Source organism: Lycorma delicatula, chromosome 10 (assembly GCF_047948215.1).
Source record: "Lycorma delicatula isolate Av1 chromosome 10, ASM4794821v1, whole genome shotgun sequence".
NCBI lineage: Eukaryota > Metazoa > Arthropoda > Insecta > Hemiptera > Fulgoridae > Lycorma > Lycorma delicatula.
Genome location: NC_134464.1, coordinates 110518068 through 110535817, shown reverse-complemented (window position 1 = coordinate 110535817; position 17750 = coordinate 110518068). Strand labels below are relative to the sequence as shown.

The window sequence follows — 17750 nt, the reverse complement described above, 5'->3', positions numbered from 1 at the left end:
AAAATTTATGAAAATGAAAAATGTGAAACTAAAACTTAGAAAATTTTGAAACATAAAACAAAAATAGTAAAAATTAGGTTATTTAAGTTTGAAAATTAGAACACAAGTTAAATAAAATCTTAATTGTAATTAATAGCATTTTGAAGAGATAAGGCATACTTAGAAATGTATTTATCTTTGGGAACGTAGCATTTAATGAATTACAATCTCTTTCTCTAGTTAGTACAAGGATTGAAAATCCGACTAAAAAAATGATACATTTAGAAATTAATTGGATAACAAGTAGTAATCTTATAAGACAGGGCAGATGGATCAAAGAAATACGAGAGTATCAGAAGGAAACTGGCCTTATACCAAAATAACCACAGATAAGAAAAAATTAAACAAAAAAATCAAGAACAAAAACACTCACTTCATGCTTACAAGAAGAAACTCACAACATGAACATTTTCAGCACTAGAAAAAGTACAAAGATCGGAACTTATGAAAAAGTACTGGAAGGATCACAAGGCACAAACAGTCCCATCAAAGAGACTTGCATAATGGACTGACAAAAGTGATCCTATGCAGTCATTAATGATAGTAATAAAAGAAAATTATTAAAAATAATAAAGGATGGAAGATCAGCCAAAATAAGTCGCTGCAAATTTTAAAACAATTATGAATTTTTTTTTCAGACGTAGCAGTCTCATGTCATCAACTGTTGTTGGTGATCCAGTATTTGATGATCAGGTGCATTTGTTATCACCAATTCCTTCAACTGCTGCTGACGTTTTTGATTCTAGCATTGGTACTGGTACTGTTATTCATTCTACTCCTAGAGATGGTTATTTACAGTCATTAAGAGATCCTGTTGCTAATAGGCTTACTTTAGTAAGTATATTTTTTTCTTTTCTTTCTATATTTTGAATTTCTTTTTCTTTGAATTTAAATTTGTGTAAAATAACACTAATCAGTTAGTTAGCCCCCACCAAAATGATAAAGCTTAAGTATTTGTTTGTAGATAGATCCTTCGGCCTGTAACCAAATGTACACCTAAAATTCATTGTCATAAAGCAAGAAGAACAGACATGATTCCAGTAAGATTTTCGATTGGTACCTGGAACAATAGTTATACATTACCAGAAAATAGAAAAACTGTGCTCAAATACAATGTATTAGGCATATTAAGGTAACTGACTTTTTGACTGATCCAATACAAATGCCAAATTGGAGCTTTACAATTGCACCTTTTTTCTTTTGATACTCTTGTTCCTAATGTATATTTACATTGGTAACCATATTGGATGCTTAGTTTATTGTTGGCTTTCAGAAAGGCTAACGGTTGGCAATTTTTAACTTGTGAAAAAAATGGAATAAAGAATTTGCATTAAATTTTGCTTTAAGAATGGAATAAAGTGCAGTAAAAATAAAATAAAGTTGAATGTTGCTTTTGGCTATTCTTCTGTGAATAAAAGAAACATTTACAAATGGTACAAACATTTCTTAGAGGGTTCTGAAGATATTCAATATGACAAATGCCCTAGATGGACATCCCAGCACATCAACAACTGTCAAAAAAGGGAAGAAAGTGATAATGGATAGTTGCTGATTCACTATCAGAGAGGTTATTGATGGTGTTGGCATATCATTTGGCTAATGCCAAGCAATTTTTTTGGATGTTTTGAACATGAAACATTTAGCAGCAAAATTTGTTCCAAAATTGTTGAATTTTGACTAAAAACAGTGCCAAATGAACATTACTCAGGAGTTCTGAATGAAATGAAAAACGATACAGAACTCCTCAAACGGATCATAACTGGTGATGGAACATGGGTGTATGGGTATGATGTTGAAACTAAGGCGTAATCATCCCAATGGAAGCTTTCTGAAGAGCCAAGATCGAAAAAGGGCTTGTCAAGCTTGATTGAATGTGAAGGTTCTGATCAATATTCTTCAGTTTCAGCAGCTTAGTGTATCATGAGTTTTTGCCACCAGGTCATACGGTCAATAAGGAGTACTATCTGGAAGTTCTATGCTATGCTGTGTGCGTGAAGCAATCCAAAGAAAATGCCCAGATTTGTGGTGAAATAATTCATGGCAATTGCACCACAATAATACACCTGTTTGCTGCTTGTTCATGAATTTTTTGCCAAAAACTACCCTGTTATGACGCCTCAGGCTTAGTGTATCATGAGTTCTTGCCACCAGGTCGTGCTACCATGGTTTGTGATGAAACAATTCACAGCAATTGCACCATGATAATACACCTGGTCACTGCTTGTTTGCAAATTTTTGGCCAAAAACAACTTATGATGCCTCAGCCTCTGTATTCACCAGACATGTTAGTGTAAGTCACCCCCTGTGACTTCTTCCTGTTCCCCTAGCTGAAAAGAACCATAAAGGATGATCTTTTGCAAATATGGCAAAGATGAAGACAAAATTGCTGAAGGAACTAAACGCCATACCGAAAATTTTGTTCCAGTGGTGCTTTGAAGACTGGAAAAAGTACTAGCACAAATTTATTATATCTGAAGGGGAGTACTTTGAAGTAACAAAATCAATATTGTTGAATAAGTAGACTTGAATAAATAGGAAACTAAACTTTTGCATATTTTTTTTTATCAAACCTTGTAAATTTACCGCTGTGGAGATTAGTTCCTAAAATGTATAATTACTTAAACTAGTAAGCTGCAGAATGAATTTAAAATTGAGATTTGATGGTTTTTTTTAATTTTCCATGATTATGTAGAACTCTGGTAGAAATCACTTAAAATTACATTTATTTTAATTTGTGTTTGAATATATGTGATTCTTCAATTGCTGTGTTAGTTTAACAATATGGTTTTTTCATTAACCATTGTTTTTCTCATATTAACAGTTAGCCGTTTACCAAATTAAATAAAAAGATTATTTATTTTGTTTTCAACATTTTTTACCTATTAGTTACCATAGGTGTACTCTGTAAATAAAGTAATACCATTAAGTATTTTTTTATGTATTGGTTTTTTTATGATCAAGAAAGGAGATTTGTTCCTCCTATCCATGGACAATTAGGATAAATAAATTGCAACTTATTTAATTATTTTGATGTTCTATTAGATGCATTAATTGCGTTTGGAATTGATATCTCGATCTCAGTTTTCCTTCTTCATTGTTTATTCTACTGTAAAAGCTGTATGTGCATTTTAGTGCAAGATTGAATTGGAACAAATAAGAAAAATGTAAATTTATTTGTCTTTAATTTTTTATAAATAATTTAATCATATAAAATAATTTTTTAATAGTTTTACATCGTAAAGGTTTATTTTAATTTTGTTGTTTAGGAATTTCTAAATGGTTCCATGTTTCGAATTTCACTTCCTGAAGTTTGTTCTTCACCATTAGGTAAGAAATTTTTTGTGTTAATGTTAATAAATGCTATATGTATTTATTAATTTTTAGTAAAATAGTTTAGTGTGTATGATAATTAAACATAATAGTTAAAATAAATAATTAAATAGTAAAGCAAATTTTTATTCTATTAAAAGAAAATACATTTTTTAAGTAACTGTAAATTACACACCACTTTAAAGTAGTACTATAAAATCAGTCCTATTTATCTGGGCATCTAGATTATCTAGGTTCAGGGTTATTTTATTAATGAAATTTTATTTTGTAGGATTATTTTATTAATGAAAACTCTGTTCTTTCCTAATTTTTTATTTATTATACTAAGTCAAAAATTTGAAGTAATTCAGAGAACATAACATCCCAAAATAAATAAAGTTGTATTTTACTGGCTCTACTATAAGTGATATAAAAAATTATACATCAGAGATTTGTAGTAAATGTATACAGAAGGGCTATAAAGTGCAGCTCATGCAGAAAATAATACAAGGGGAAATGAGAAGATAAGTATCACAACTTTAGTTTTTATTTAGTAATTTATTTTTACAGAACTATTTAATGTTTGGAAAAATACTCTTTATGGTTAATATAATACTAATACTAATACTATACTATTACTATAATACTAATGTAGTATATATACTAATACTATAATAATATAGTTAATACTCTTTATTAGTCTTCTCAACTGATTCACTTGTCTTAGCTGATTGCACGAATCAGAACCATGTCAGCAGAAGAGAACTTGTTGAAGCAGCCATTTTCACAATTATTACTTCCTGGGATGCTTTCTTAACATGGATTGGAATTTTGTCACAGGAAAATGGTGAATTATCCATGTTTCATCTCCAATAATCATTCAATATATAGAATTAATCATCTTTAATCATAGTAGGTGAATCAGGAGTACACCCGAGTGATTTTTCTTGTGCTTCTCTATCAGTTACAAAGGGATCCAAATGCTGCATACCCCTTTTTGGTACTTTAAATGGTTGTGAACCATGCCCTTGATTATCCCATGTGAGATGATTGAATTTCAGTTTCGAATATTATGTGAGAATTAATAATGCATTGAAAAAGATTGAAAAGCTTTATTTGAAGACAAGATCTGTTGACAGGGAAGAATGTATGTCTGCTCCTTGATCAAACTTACTTGAAAATTACAAAATTCATGATGCCACTATCGCACTTCTTGTGCATGCTTATCATTTTAAGGCCACAAGGAACTTTAAGTTCTTGATCCCTTTTGCTCATAAAGAAATTAGTAATGGATTTAGTTCTTGTATGCAAAAGGATAGAGCACTCATTGTTGAACTGTTTACAATAGGTGAAAAGTCCTTGATAATTAGTCACTGTATCTACTGAGCAATTTCTAAATTAAATGTGATCTTTCAATTAATTATAATTAATTTTTATATATATTTTTTTTTTCATTCAGTTCTATAAATGCTACGAGATGTTAGCTATTACTTTTCTTTTGTCTCCACAAATGGTAGATTCTGTATGGATTAACATTAATGTAGGATTTAACCCTCCACTTGAATACGGGAACTTTTAGATCATGGTTGTTCTTCTATCCAATCACACAAGGTATAATCTATAATTGTTACTGGATGTAAGAAAAGAATAAAAATATGTTAAAATTATCCTTTGTTTCTTATAAACACATGTTTGTTAAGGATGTATAAGTTTTCTGAGCAGAATAATAATGAAGATGGATTTATATTGGATATTAAAAACTGTGTTTATGTGATATTAAAACCATTCATTGAGTTTTCAATAATGATACTTTTTAACGTACAAAATACAGGAGATGTCTTTAGATCAGTGCTTAGTGCCAAAGTAGTTGATAAAAGTAGTACTCTTGTAATTTATATTTGGTAACATTTATTTTTACTTAACAGTTATTGCTAACAACAGTACGTGAACTTCAGTGAATACTTCTGTATTGTTTTTCTCTTTTAGGATTTTTGTTAAAATAAATTTATTCTGTTTATTACTGAAGTTACAACATTTATTTTTCAGTTTCTAAGTGCCTTAAAGTTCTAAAAAATATTTTACCTAGAGAGGCAGCGCTTCAAACAATAGTGAATTGGTGTGGTGCACGAAATGCTCCTGGTACACAAGATTTTTCTCCTGCACAAGAATGGCAGCTATTTATTTCTATTTTGTTAGGTAAAAATATATGAATCACTTAATAAATAAAATTACACTTTACTCTTTTTAACACATCCACTACGGCTGCCAAAATGCATAGGCATTTTATTTGCTGTAGGTATTTACATGTATACTTACAAAAATCTGAAAATTTTCTTTTTACTTTTTTAGTTTATATTTGATGATATATACATGAAACAAGCATAATATCAAAGAAATAAAACTCCAATTATATGTTTTAAACAAATTTTTTTTGCACATATCCTGTTGGATACATGACACAACTTTGTTATGAATATATAACTCCTGGGCATCATCTACCTGCACGGGTACAAAACCTCTCTTATTCCTCTGAGCCTGTCGCTAGGCGTGCCACAAAAACCATTTAATGTATTTTATAACTTAACAAAATTTTAATTTAGAATTTGTATTACGCAAAGTTTGGAGTATTAACCTGATTAAAATAGTTATTTGTAAAATTGTATTATATAGTTCTTTTCATGACACTTCTAATATGCTGTTGCATGATTTTAAACACCTACAGTATAGCCAGACTAAAAAGAAGTGCTATAAGAAACCTGTGAAAACGTATACCCCATTGGGTGCATGATGCACTTTATTAACAAACAGAGTGTGCCTCTATGAGTACACGATGTAATTTAAAAAAGAACTCGTGTACCCATTCAACATCACTAACGTTATTAAGATAATCAAGCCATTAGAAAGGATAGAAATCTATATTATTAGCTTAACAATTTGAATATAGCTAAAAAGTACTTTCCACATAACAAAAAGTCTCTAAAAACTTTGTATTGTTTTGTCGTTTTCAGCTGTTGACCACATACTTATGACTACTTGTTTTTAAAATAAAGGATAAGAATTCCTCCATTTTCAAATTTTGTCAGTTTGTGTGCCCTTTTAAAAGCATTATTATTATTATTATTATTATTATTATTATTATTATTATTATTATAGAAGTAAGAATTTAAAATATAAAATAAACAGGTTTTGCTATAAGAATGTTTTTTTTTAATTGGTTAATGTGAGAGGGGTTTAAACCTGATACACACAATTTCTTTTTTTAATGTAGATATAAATATCAGCATATAAGTCAGCATGTTGATCTGAATTACAGTTTTGTAGCAAATGGGTTACAGAAAACTGGGTATGTATTACAGCTATGGATTTTAATACTTGATCGTGGATACTGGTGTTCTTTGGTGGTTGGGTTTCAATTAACCACACATCTTAGGAGTGGTCAAATTGAGACTGTACAAGACTACACTTTATTTACTTTATTCATGCATATCATCCTCATTCATCCTCTCTTAAGTAATACCTGAACAGTAATTCCCGGAGGCTAAACAGGGAAAAAAAGGGTATGTATTGTAGCAAGATTTTTCATACTTGACACTGATGATATAGCTGCACAAACACCAAAATTATTTTACCTGTTTGTCTTTGAGTTTTACACACACCGTTTACTTACTATTGACAGATTTTAAAATTTATGATCATTTTCAGTTCAGGAATTCCAAAAAATGGAATCAGCAAGAAGTAATCTTCATTCAGAAAATTTATTATAAAGACATCAATGAAAAAATAATTCTTTAGATGTAAATAATAATGTTATATAAAAATACTGATTAATTATTCATTAATTTTATTTTATTTTTAACAAATATTCATGCAGCATTTATGTATGTTAAGTGCCATAATTGGTTAACATGACCTGACATAAATCGCAAGCTACACCCAAAAATGCCAGCCATTTTCAACAACATCCCATGCCAGGCTTACTTAGGAAAGTGAGGAGTTAAGTAGATTCCTAGTGCCTTCTTCATTGACCCAAATGTAAACGTATTTATCAGCATGTCAAACTCACCAAAAGTGATATTCAACCCAACAAGTGACACCTTCACTCTGCTAACCACAAAGACTGGTTATACAGTAATCATTGTTATTGTTTCTGATAAAGGAAATTTTGATATCAGTTGCTTTACGTGTGTAACAGCTCTTAAGAAAAACTTGGATAGATACTGAAAAACAACAAATTAATGTTTCCCTTCCTCATGTAAAACAGTTCTTTGTGAATAATTGTGTTTATCAAGTTACACAAAGTAAAATAATTTATTATTTTTCATACACTAAAAAATTGAACATTTTAAAATCCCATTGTATAAGTTGAACACTGATATTTTAATTATAATTTAGGTTCTGAAATCTTGAATTACTTGTTATGGTTTATAGTAATTGTTATTATATTTTTTCAATTATAAGAAATATTTTTATGATTGTCTATAAAAATGTTGAATTAATATTTTTATTTTCAGGTTTGCTTGGATATGATGTTGAGAAGTTATCTGTATTACAACAGAATTCTGGTACTATACCCGATATACCAACACAAATACTAAAGAAAAAACAAGCTGCCGATTATGGATCACACGATGTATGAAATTTAAATTACTTATTACAGTAACATATTCCATGGAAAGTTGCTAACTTATACTTTGCAGGTTATGAAATAGTTATGTAGAAGAACATACTTTTTCATTCAGAAACTGGATGATAGGAATACATGGGAATCTACTCGTTTTAAGATACCTGATCTTAATAAAAGTGGGATTTAAAAACTTTCAGTTATGTGTTTATTTGGTCTGTTTTCAGAGTTTGATTTCCTATAAATTGAATCTCTAAATTGATTTAAAGCAATCAAAATACTTTGGTATTGTCAGTGGTCAGAAATTGTTGATTCTTATGTACAAAAATTTCCCAAAACGTTTTTGTGTTTAGAATTTTAATTATAACTAAAATTGTATTAAACTGTTAGTGTGTGATACTTGATATATTGTACGTCAGTAAATTTGACTGAGTTTGAAAATTTTTATCAATCTTATATCACTTTAATATGTGAAGATATTAAGAATTCTCGTTGCAACTTCAAATTTATTAGGAAAAATATTGTTTTTTTATGTTTTGAATATAAATTTAATTTTACCGAAGCAAGGTTAATGTGATTAAAATAATCTGTATTGTTCATTTAACATTCAAAACCATGAATCTGTTCATTATTTTAGAGTAGACTATTTATAATTAAAATGAGTATGAAAGATTATAATGGTATCAGTGTAATGAACCGACAATAATAATAAAATTATAAACCAGACAGATTTATGTAAGAATTTCATAGAATTTAAATAATTTATATTGAGTGTTACATTGAATCAGTTACTGTTGTTTTTTTAGATAATAGTACTTAGTAGAAATATAAAATTATGCCTGAAACTATAGTTCTAAAATTAAGAATTGTGTAAAGAAAGATTATTTTAAGTTCTAGCATATCTAGCATTGTGATCAAATTCAGAACATTTCTAATAAGAAAAGCCTTGTAAGTAAATAACTTTATTTGTTAATACTATTGACACATAAAAATTAAGTGATAAACCTATAAAAATAATAAGTGTAAATGTGTGATAGAATTGCGTAAATGATAGCCTATCATGTAAATTAATAAATATTTAGTATTCTAAATATAATATCAATTAAATAATTAATAGTTTAATGTATATTATAAAAATGTTAATGTATTATTTCATTTTCTTTTTATAGGATTGGGAGTATCTTCTCAATTCATGTCATCATAAAATTGTAAGTTGTGATCTTTGCTCTTTACTTGGACTGAAAAGAGCACATCTTGCAAATAATGATCTACCATCAAACGGTGATGTCTGTGGTAAAATAAACACTTCAGTTCCACTTTTTTCTGCAATATACCTTATAATATTTTCATTTCATCTTTTGTATGAAGTAAGCCAAAGAGATTTAATAATATGATTATTAAATAATAATAATAATAATAATAATATTATTTATATTTATTATTGAATTAAAATTTAGGCTATATAAAGTCTGTTCAGAAAATAATCAAACTTAATTTTTTTTAATTTTACAGATTACTGGTCCTTGTCCCCTTCGAAGTACTTCCTTTCCCTAGTCAAACACTTTTCCCAGCGGTGTTTCTAATTCGCAAAGCAGTCCTGGACAGCTTCTTGAGGTCCATGATGAATTTACTTTAATGTCATCAATAGTCTCAAAGCAGCATCCTTTCATCACAGATTTTAATTTCAGAAATAAGAAAAAATCATAAGGAACTAGGTCTGGCAAGTAAGAAGGCTGAGAGAGGACAGTCATCTGATTTTTGGCACAACATAGATGAATTGACAAAGCTGAGTATGCAAGCGTATTGTTGTGGTAAAGGAACTATGAGATGTCTCGTCACAACTCTGGTCTGTTTTTGTGGATTTTTTCATGTAACCACTGGAAAAGCTTTGATAGTATTTACAGGTAACTGTTTAACCTTGAGACAAGATTTAAAAATGCACAATTCCATTAAAATCAAAGAAAACAGACAGCATCACGTTGACATTGGATCAAGACTGTTGTTCTTTCTTGGGATGTGGAGGTCCTTTGCCAAGCCGATCAAACTTTTTTCACAATGTCGTAACAATAAACCCAGCTTTCATTCCCATTATGATCTTTTACATGAATGTTTCATCATCATTGGCTTGTTCAAGAAGTTGCTTGACAAATGTCCATTCAATGTTCTTTCTGCTGTTTGGTTATCAAATAAGGAACAAACTTTGTTGCAATTTGATGGATGTTCAATTTTTCAGTCAAAATGGCATGGCATGATCCAATTGAGATGGTAATCTCTTCTGCAAGTTTCCTGACAATCAATCGGCAATTTGCATGTACCAGATCATTGATTTTTTGAATGTAGGTGTCGTCAATTGGAAGCCTTCCTGATCGAGAGTCATCTTCAATTAACTGACAACCACTTTTAAATCGTGAAAACCATTGATAACATTGCATACAACTCAGAGCATCATCTTTGTAAGCTTATTTCAAAAGTTGGAAGTTTTCTCCTGTTTCACGCTGATTTTACATTGTGTCATTGCTCCTGGAAATCGCACATTATAAAAGTGGCTACTAACACTTAAACACTTGTGCTCAAATAACAATAACGTGAAAACTAAACGAGATATCAACATTCCAAGGACATGTGATTACAGAGTAGGTTTGGCAAAACTCATTGCTGCCAACTGCATGTCACTAAATATCTCTGTTCAATTAAAAATGTTCAGTTATTTTCTGAACAGACCTCATATAGATGTAAGATTCCACTAAAATTAGTTCTTGGAAATTAATATGGTAAGTTTAAATTATGTAATTACTATGTTTTTTGTGGTTTATATTTCATATAAAATGTGTATATATGTATCAGAGGTTCTGATTATATAATTTTAGTTTTTGTAATACTCTTAGCATTATTAATAAGTTCTGCCAGCATGAGAAAAATAATAATATAACAAATGCATTTAATACAATTATTCACAAGGACTGTGGAACTGTGATTGGCTTTACCATTAAGGCTAGAAAAATATATATGTGCAGTGAGGAGGTACTAATCCTACTATTAACTCCAGATTCTTTGTAGTCAAAAATATGATTGGTTAATATTTGGGCTGATCGTATACCTTTCAAGTGTGTCAGAGTAGTCTGTAATTGGGCAAATTCTTTTTTAATCATTCCCATAAGTGATTTGGTTAAAATGCCAGTTTTAGAATATATATTATTTAAGTAAAACTGGGAAAGCAAGTGAAAATCAGTGCCAGATATCTAAGGAAGATAATTTAAAACAGTTCAGGCTGCTTCTTCCTGTGCACATTATACTGTTCTTTGTTCCCTACTTATTTTATGGAAAAAGACTGAATAAACTCAAATAAAACATTGCGCCTTTCCTACATATTTTACTATTATGCTGCTTTTGGTCATTTTCTGCCTTTCTAAAATAAACATTTAAATAATAAAGGAAAAATACATTAGTCTGACTATATATAACTTCCCATTTCATTTACAATTTTAAAAATCACTTGAAAAATTTGCACAATATGATTTGTTAACCTTTAACCCAATGAACAAGTAGTATTCTGTATCAAGCGTCGACTGTGAGTGTGTTATTAAAGCAAGCTGTACAACTTTGAATGTTTTTCATTTACCATTATATCTACCTAAATTTATTTCAGTTATCTGGGTATTAAATTTTCAGTTTTTTTTTGTTAGAGGTGTTGCAGATGTCTTTAAAAAAAAAATAAATTATCATTTGTTTCTTACAAAAAATGTCTTTGTTGTTTTTTTATTAAGTAATTTATGAATTTGGTAATTTGTAAAATTGTAAAACAATTAATTATAGCTGTGTAAAAATTGGGGAGAGGGATAAAAATAATTTTCCCAAAGATTATATTTACTCTGAATGGGTTAAACATAAAACCACATAAACATATTGCTTTTGAGATTTTATATACAGTGTCAATTTATGTTGGAATTATGTTGCACTATGTTTTTTCAGTTTGGAAAATAAAAGTCAAAAATAAATTTCTTGTTTACCTTAAATCTTTTTGCAAGAATTGAAACTGCACACTGAATGATTGCTTACCAATGTTAGCTCAATTTTTACATCAGTTAGCTGTTGATTTGAAGTTAAATTATTATATACATCATTACTGGAGTGATTTTCCAAGTAAATGCCCTCTCTCACCTTCTGTGGTAAGTTTCCATATTATCAATACTATTAAAATTATGTATCTTAATTAATATTTTTCATTAAATGTGTTCATTACAATTGTTTCTTTTTTTATGATTACATTCTTATAAATAAAAATCTGTTATCTGTTCCAAAGGAGAAACATTCTTAATGTAATAAAAAAATAAAAATTTAGCAGACAACTAATGTTTGAACTGCTTCGTTGATTTTAGTCGCTTTCTTTGTTTGAACTTTAATAATAAATATGTAAATAACAAAAATAAATATATTTTAAGTGTTAGTAGTGACTTTTGTAATGTGCAATTTTCAGGAGCAACGATACAGTGTAAAATTTTGTGTGAAAACTGGGGAAAACTTTCATAGTAATGTTTCAACTTTGAAACAAGCTTACGGAGATGATGCTCTGGGTCGTACGCAATGTTACAAATAATTTTCATGATTTAAAAGTGGTTGTCAGTTAATTGCAGATGACCCTCGACCAGGAAGACCTTCGACTTTAATTGATGTCACCCGTGTTCAGAAAATCAATCTGGTGCATGCAAATCACTGATTGAATGTCAGAGATCGTGGAGAAGAGGTTAGTAGCTCTGTTGGGTCATGTCGGCTCTGTCTTGGACAACCAAGGAACTATGTAGTACAATGTCTGACAAGTGTATGTACAAAATTTCATCACGTTTCGTCCCTCCAGTCTCAAGTTACATTTGGCTGCGTATGTTGTGTTCACATGATATTGTGCGAGCTCACGACATGGAACATAGAAGCGTGAAAAAGTTTTGTGTTTGACTTCAAAAATCTGTTATTTAAACTTATTCTTTGATACAGCAAGCATTCGATGATGAATCTGCATCTCATAATACAACATACACGTGGTGAAAATGGTTTAAAGGTGGCAGAGAGTTGTTGGATGGTAATGAACAAAGTGAGAGGCCATCAACAGCTGTTCGTGATGAAAGCGTTGCAGAAGTGGGTGCGCTCCTGCTCAAACAATCTCACCTTACCCTTTGGACTATAGCAGAAGAGCTAAACATCGGTAAAGACATGGTACATACAATTCTAACAGAAAAAAATCAACCGCCGAAAAGTGTGCTCTCGTTTCATTCCACACTTCTTGATCAAAGAACAAAAACAGGTACATCTTTCTTGCGCTCAAGACTTCATTGAAACTGCCGATAACAAACTGAATCTTTTGAAAACAATTGTAACTGGGAATGAAAACTGGTGCTTCATGTATGATCTGTGAACGAAGCATCAATCCACTGCTTGCACCTGGAGTACAAAGACTGCGCCGAAATTCAGGCAGCAAAAATCAAAGGTGAAAACGATATGTTGATTGCATTCTTTGATTCAAAGGGGCTGATTCATCATGAATTTGTCCCAACTGGTCAAACCGTGAATTCTAAATTCTATTTGGAAGTAATGAAACGCCTGATGCATAACATTCATCGAATCCAACCTGAGTACTGGGATCCAGGCAGTTACTCTTGTATGGCAATACCCCAGCACACATGGCAACAGTTTACGCCGCAAATCAAATCACCATCTTATCCCACCCGACTTTGCTCCAGCAGACTATTTTCTGTTCCTGAAATTCAAATTGAAGATGAAAGACTGCTTTTTCAACAACATTCCAGCCTTCCAAAGGGCTTGCACCAAGCAGTTGAAGGCAATCCCACAAAGTGATTTCTCCAGAGTGTTTGATGGGTTCTACTGGTGCTGTATCGAATGAATAACTAGAGAACGGTTCTATGTAGAGGGTTGATATGAGTAAATTCATTTATCTTTAAATCTGTATTTTTATTTAATTTAGTTTGGGTACTTTTCAGACATACTGTGTATAATATAACCTAACCCAGCAAATTTATATGAAGAAAGGGATATGTTAACCGAGTAGAGCACACTATCAATTTAAAATGTTTTGAATGATCTTTAGAAAAATATATCTCTTTACAATTTTTTTCTCAGTTAGAAAGTGTTTGTATTAATTTAGCCCCAATATATTTGAGAATCTTCTGAAATAGAAGATTCTAAATTAAGTTTGTTCGTTATGAATTTTTTTTGCTAGTTAGGTTAATACTTTGCTACAAGACTGGGATCCAAGATATATCAGTAATTGTAAGAATCTCAGTCATTGATTTTTCAGGACAAGTAAAACCCTCACTCTGAAAAGAATATAACAAGATCTTGTGGAAAGGGTAAGTTACTCTTAAAACATGATTTGAAGTCAGTTGATTATTGTTTAAGATTTTAAACTGAAGAGAAATTAAATAGGTTTTTATTATGCCCATGTATTGAACTCGGAATAGTTTTGTGTGTGATAGTAATGAGATTATTTATCTTTAATTAGAAATCAATCTGAATTTACTTTAAATCCAATTTCATGAAGATAGCAACATAAGCATTTAAAAATGTTATGATTTAAAGAACATTATTTGAAATTAAATTTCTTGGTTTATTATTGAAAATTAATATATAAGTGAAATGAATGTTTAAAATTTTACTGTTAAATAAAATTTTCATGTTCTTTTTGTTACAAAGTATTTCTAATTTCAGCCAGAGCCTTTTTTTCTTAGAGAAACTTCTATAAAATATTTTCTGAATTGCAGAAATGATAATAACTGAGGACATGAGATTCTTTTCCTGTCAACTATTTAAAGAAGTCTTGGGCAACAATCTTCTGATAATCTTTTCATTTTGATGGTTCCTTAGTATTTTAAACTTCTTATGGAATAGAATCATGGAAAATAAAAATATGTGAAATAGGATAAGGATTTCTGTAGCCAGAACTATATTTTACCCTAACCTGACAATTACCACTTCATGGAGTCCACTTGCATAAGACCATATCAAATAGTCTATTGCAGTCTTTTTTTTAAATCCTAATTCTTCCATCTAGATGTAGCATATGTGAGATGTATTTTCAGCTTTCATTCCGTAATATCAAAATACCATAATTCTGTCTTAAGTTTACCTTATAGATATAAACTTTTGTTTCAAAAGTTAGTTTTCTACAATACTTTTTTTTTTTTGTTTTATGTGTTCCATCATATAAATCTACCTTAAAATTTTTTTAATGAAATGGATAATATAATTGTTATTAAGTGATGAGAATAGTTTATCAAATTTTTCACATAATTCAGGTAGCAGTTCCTCATGTTAATCTTATCATAAATAATTAGGAAGCTGTAATTTTATGTAAGATTCAAATTCAGAAACTTATAACTGAGGTAAACATATAATATTAATTTAATTTTTGGATTCAGTTGGATAATTGTGCAACATCGTGAGTCTCTAAAAACAGTTAATTTCACTGTTAAAAAAGCTAGTTTAAGGATGAACAAGAAGTAACTCACTATTATGCACTGTTATGCCCTCTTTTTCCTTATAAAATATGGCATCTAATTCTTATGAGTAGTGTAAATGTAGACTGAAATTTTGTTATGTAAATTGAAATCGGTCCAAAAGTCTTCTTTGTAATTTTAAGTGTAAATTATTTGTTTTTGCTTATTCAAACTAAAAAATGTAAATTTTAAGGTTCAAATTCTGCAGAAATAAGATAATGTTTTCATTTTGATATTATTTTTAATGTTTTTTATTAATTTAATGGAGTAAGTGATAATTTGATTGCAATAACATTTCTTTTATAGTTTTTTTTAAATAGGCCTTCATATGTACAAAAAAACATCTTTCCAATCACTGAATAATATATTTACTAGAGGTTAATTTATCTCTTCCCACTAATCACTAAAATTTTGTTTGGGTGTAGGTCAAATTATTTTTATTTCACATAATTTTTATTTATGTGATATTGTTATGTTTAGTCACAACTCTACTGTGTTTACTCTTTTAATTTAAAATTTTAATGAAGTATTGGTTAATGTGTAGCATAATATTAGTTTTTATATATTTTCTGTGTTTTATCATTGGTGTTAATTTTTCAGGTCCGAGTTGAAGATAAAAGATACTGGAATATAGTTTTTAAAAGAAATCAGAATTGGTCCCAGTTAGAGTATGTATTTTTTTGTCTCTTTTATAATTTACTTATTTATAAATGATTATTTATTAATTTGTACTTTTGTTCTAGGTTAACACTTAAATATGCATCAGTATTTTATAAAAGTTTCAATAATAATTTTCACCATCAAGGTAATTTAGAATGATGATTTGACATTGTTCAATCCTTTTTATTCAGATTTTTTTTTAATTTTCTTATATAGTTTAGAATAAAGTGATTTCTGATGCCCATAAGAAGTTTTTTGTGTAGAAAGTTTGATGACTTGGAACAAAAGGAAAAAAACGACCATAATGCTTTATGTGGAGAAAAACTTTTGAAAAGATGAAGGACAACAAGAAGAATCTTGATTGAACTAAGGAAAAGGTTGGCAGATGAATCATGTTAAATAGCATGTCATATGGATCTGGACTGTGTTAATGGCTCAGATTTATTTAATATCAATATAATAAAAGAAAAATGCTTGGATAGTTTTGAAATGTGGTAATTGTGAAAAATGGAAACAAGCTGCAATGAAGTGGCAACGACTGCTAGTGTAAGTACCCTGTAACGAACAAGGGTTCACCCTAGTCCTGTTTGTGCTTTCTTCAGAGCAGAGGACATAATCAGTGTTTTGTAATTGCTTGAACTTGCACAAACAACCAGCAGTGGTTAGGAGGTGCAAAGAGTGGCAGAAGGACAATCAGGCCTCTGGCTGCCCATATCTCACTGCAAACAGTTATCACATTTGTAGGTTTGCCCAATAAAGTAGTAGATATTAGTATGTAAGTAGATTAGCATAGCTTATCTTATCTTATCTTATTTACTTACGGAAACCCAAACAGGTTAGAAATGAAGTTGTCATGAGGGGAGGGAGAATGTTTCCATCTTCTCTTCCAATGACAAAACCCAAGCCAGTCGGCAGGTACATCTACCGTACATCAAAAAGTAATCTGATTAATATTTTATTAAGACTGGGGGCAGAGCTGGTATCACAATGTGAGCAGTTGAGGTTTCTTGAAGGCCCTTGAAGTGCCTCTGCAGCGGTTTGCAGATGAGTGATTCCAAGGGTAATGAGTTTAAGGCAGTGTTCTCTGCTTTGGCAAATGGATTTGAGCCACTTGCTTAAAGCCAACTACAGTCAAAGAGGTTATAATTAAAGAGGCAGTTTCTGCCCCAGTACCAGTGCTGATGCCTGTGCCTGTTAGGGCAGATCAGAAATGCTTTACGCAGAGGTGCTTAAAGGCAAGCGGGAGGCATATGGATATATGCCATATATCATAATTTATTATGTTTTTCAATACATTGGTATGTTGCTAGTAAGATAAGCTATTTTTGTAAATAATAAATAAATCCGTAACTATCACAGCAATTATAATACACAAATCACACACACACACACACACAAGCACATTTCTGAGAAAAAAATGGTCATATTCTTTCTAGTCTAATTAAGACTAAGTCTTATTAAGAATTTGCTCCTCGTAATCATCTCCAACCAGAAAATCTGTTTGTGTTGCCTGTGTTATCTGAACTGCTGGCGAAGAAGGCATCTCAGCCAGAGCGTTTAGGCCCTCATAAATTTTTTTCAACTCAGACTCGTGTGTACCTATGTATTTAGTCAGTCCA

The 17750-nt window shown here is 30.2% G+C and overlaps 1 protein-coding gene across 1 annotated transcript in view; it reads left to right on the top strand.

Moving 5' to 3' along the window:
* The first annotated feature begins 683 nt into the window (after positions 1-683).
* The window catches only part of LOC142331796 (anaphase-promoting complex subunit 1-like), a 33058-nt gene continuing 15991 nt past the window's right edge, over positions 684-17750 (top strand). The window contains exons 1-6 of the mRNA XM_075377913.1: positions 684-873; positions 3306-3366; positions 5395-5544; positions 7860-7978; positions 9139-9336; positions 16072-16139. Coding sequence (XP_075234028.1) covers positions 691-873; positions 3306-3366; positions 5395-5544; positions 7860-7978; positions 9139-9336; positions 16072-16139 — 779 coding nt within the window. The 5' untranslated portion in view covers positions 684-690. The remainder of the gene's footprint in view (positions 874-3305; positions 3367-5394; positions 5545-7859; positions 7979-9138; positions 9337-16071; positions 16140-17750) is intronic.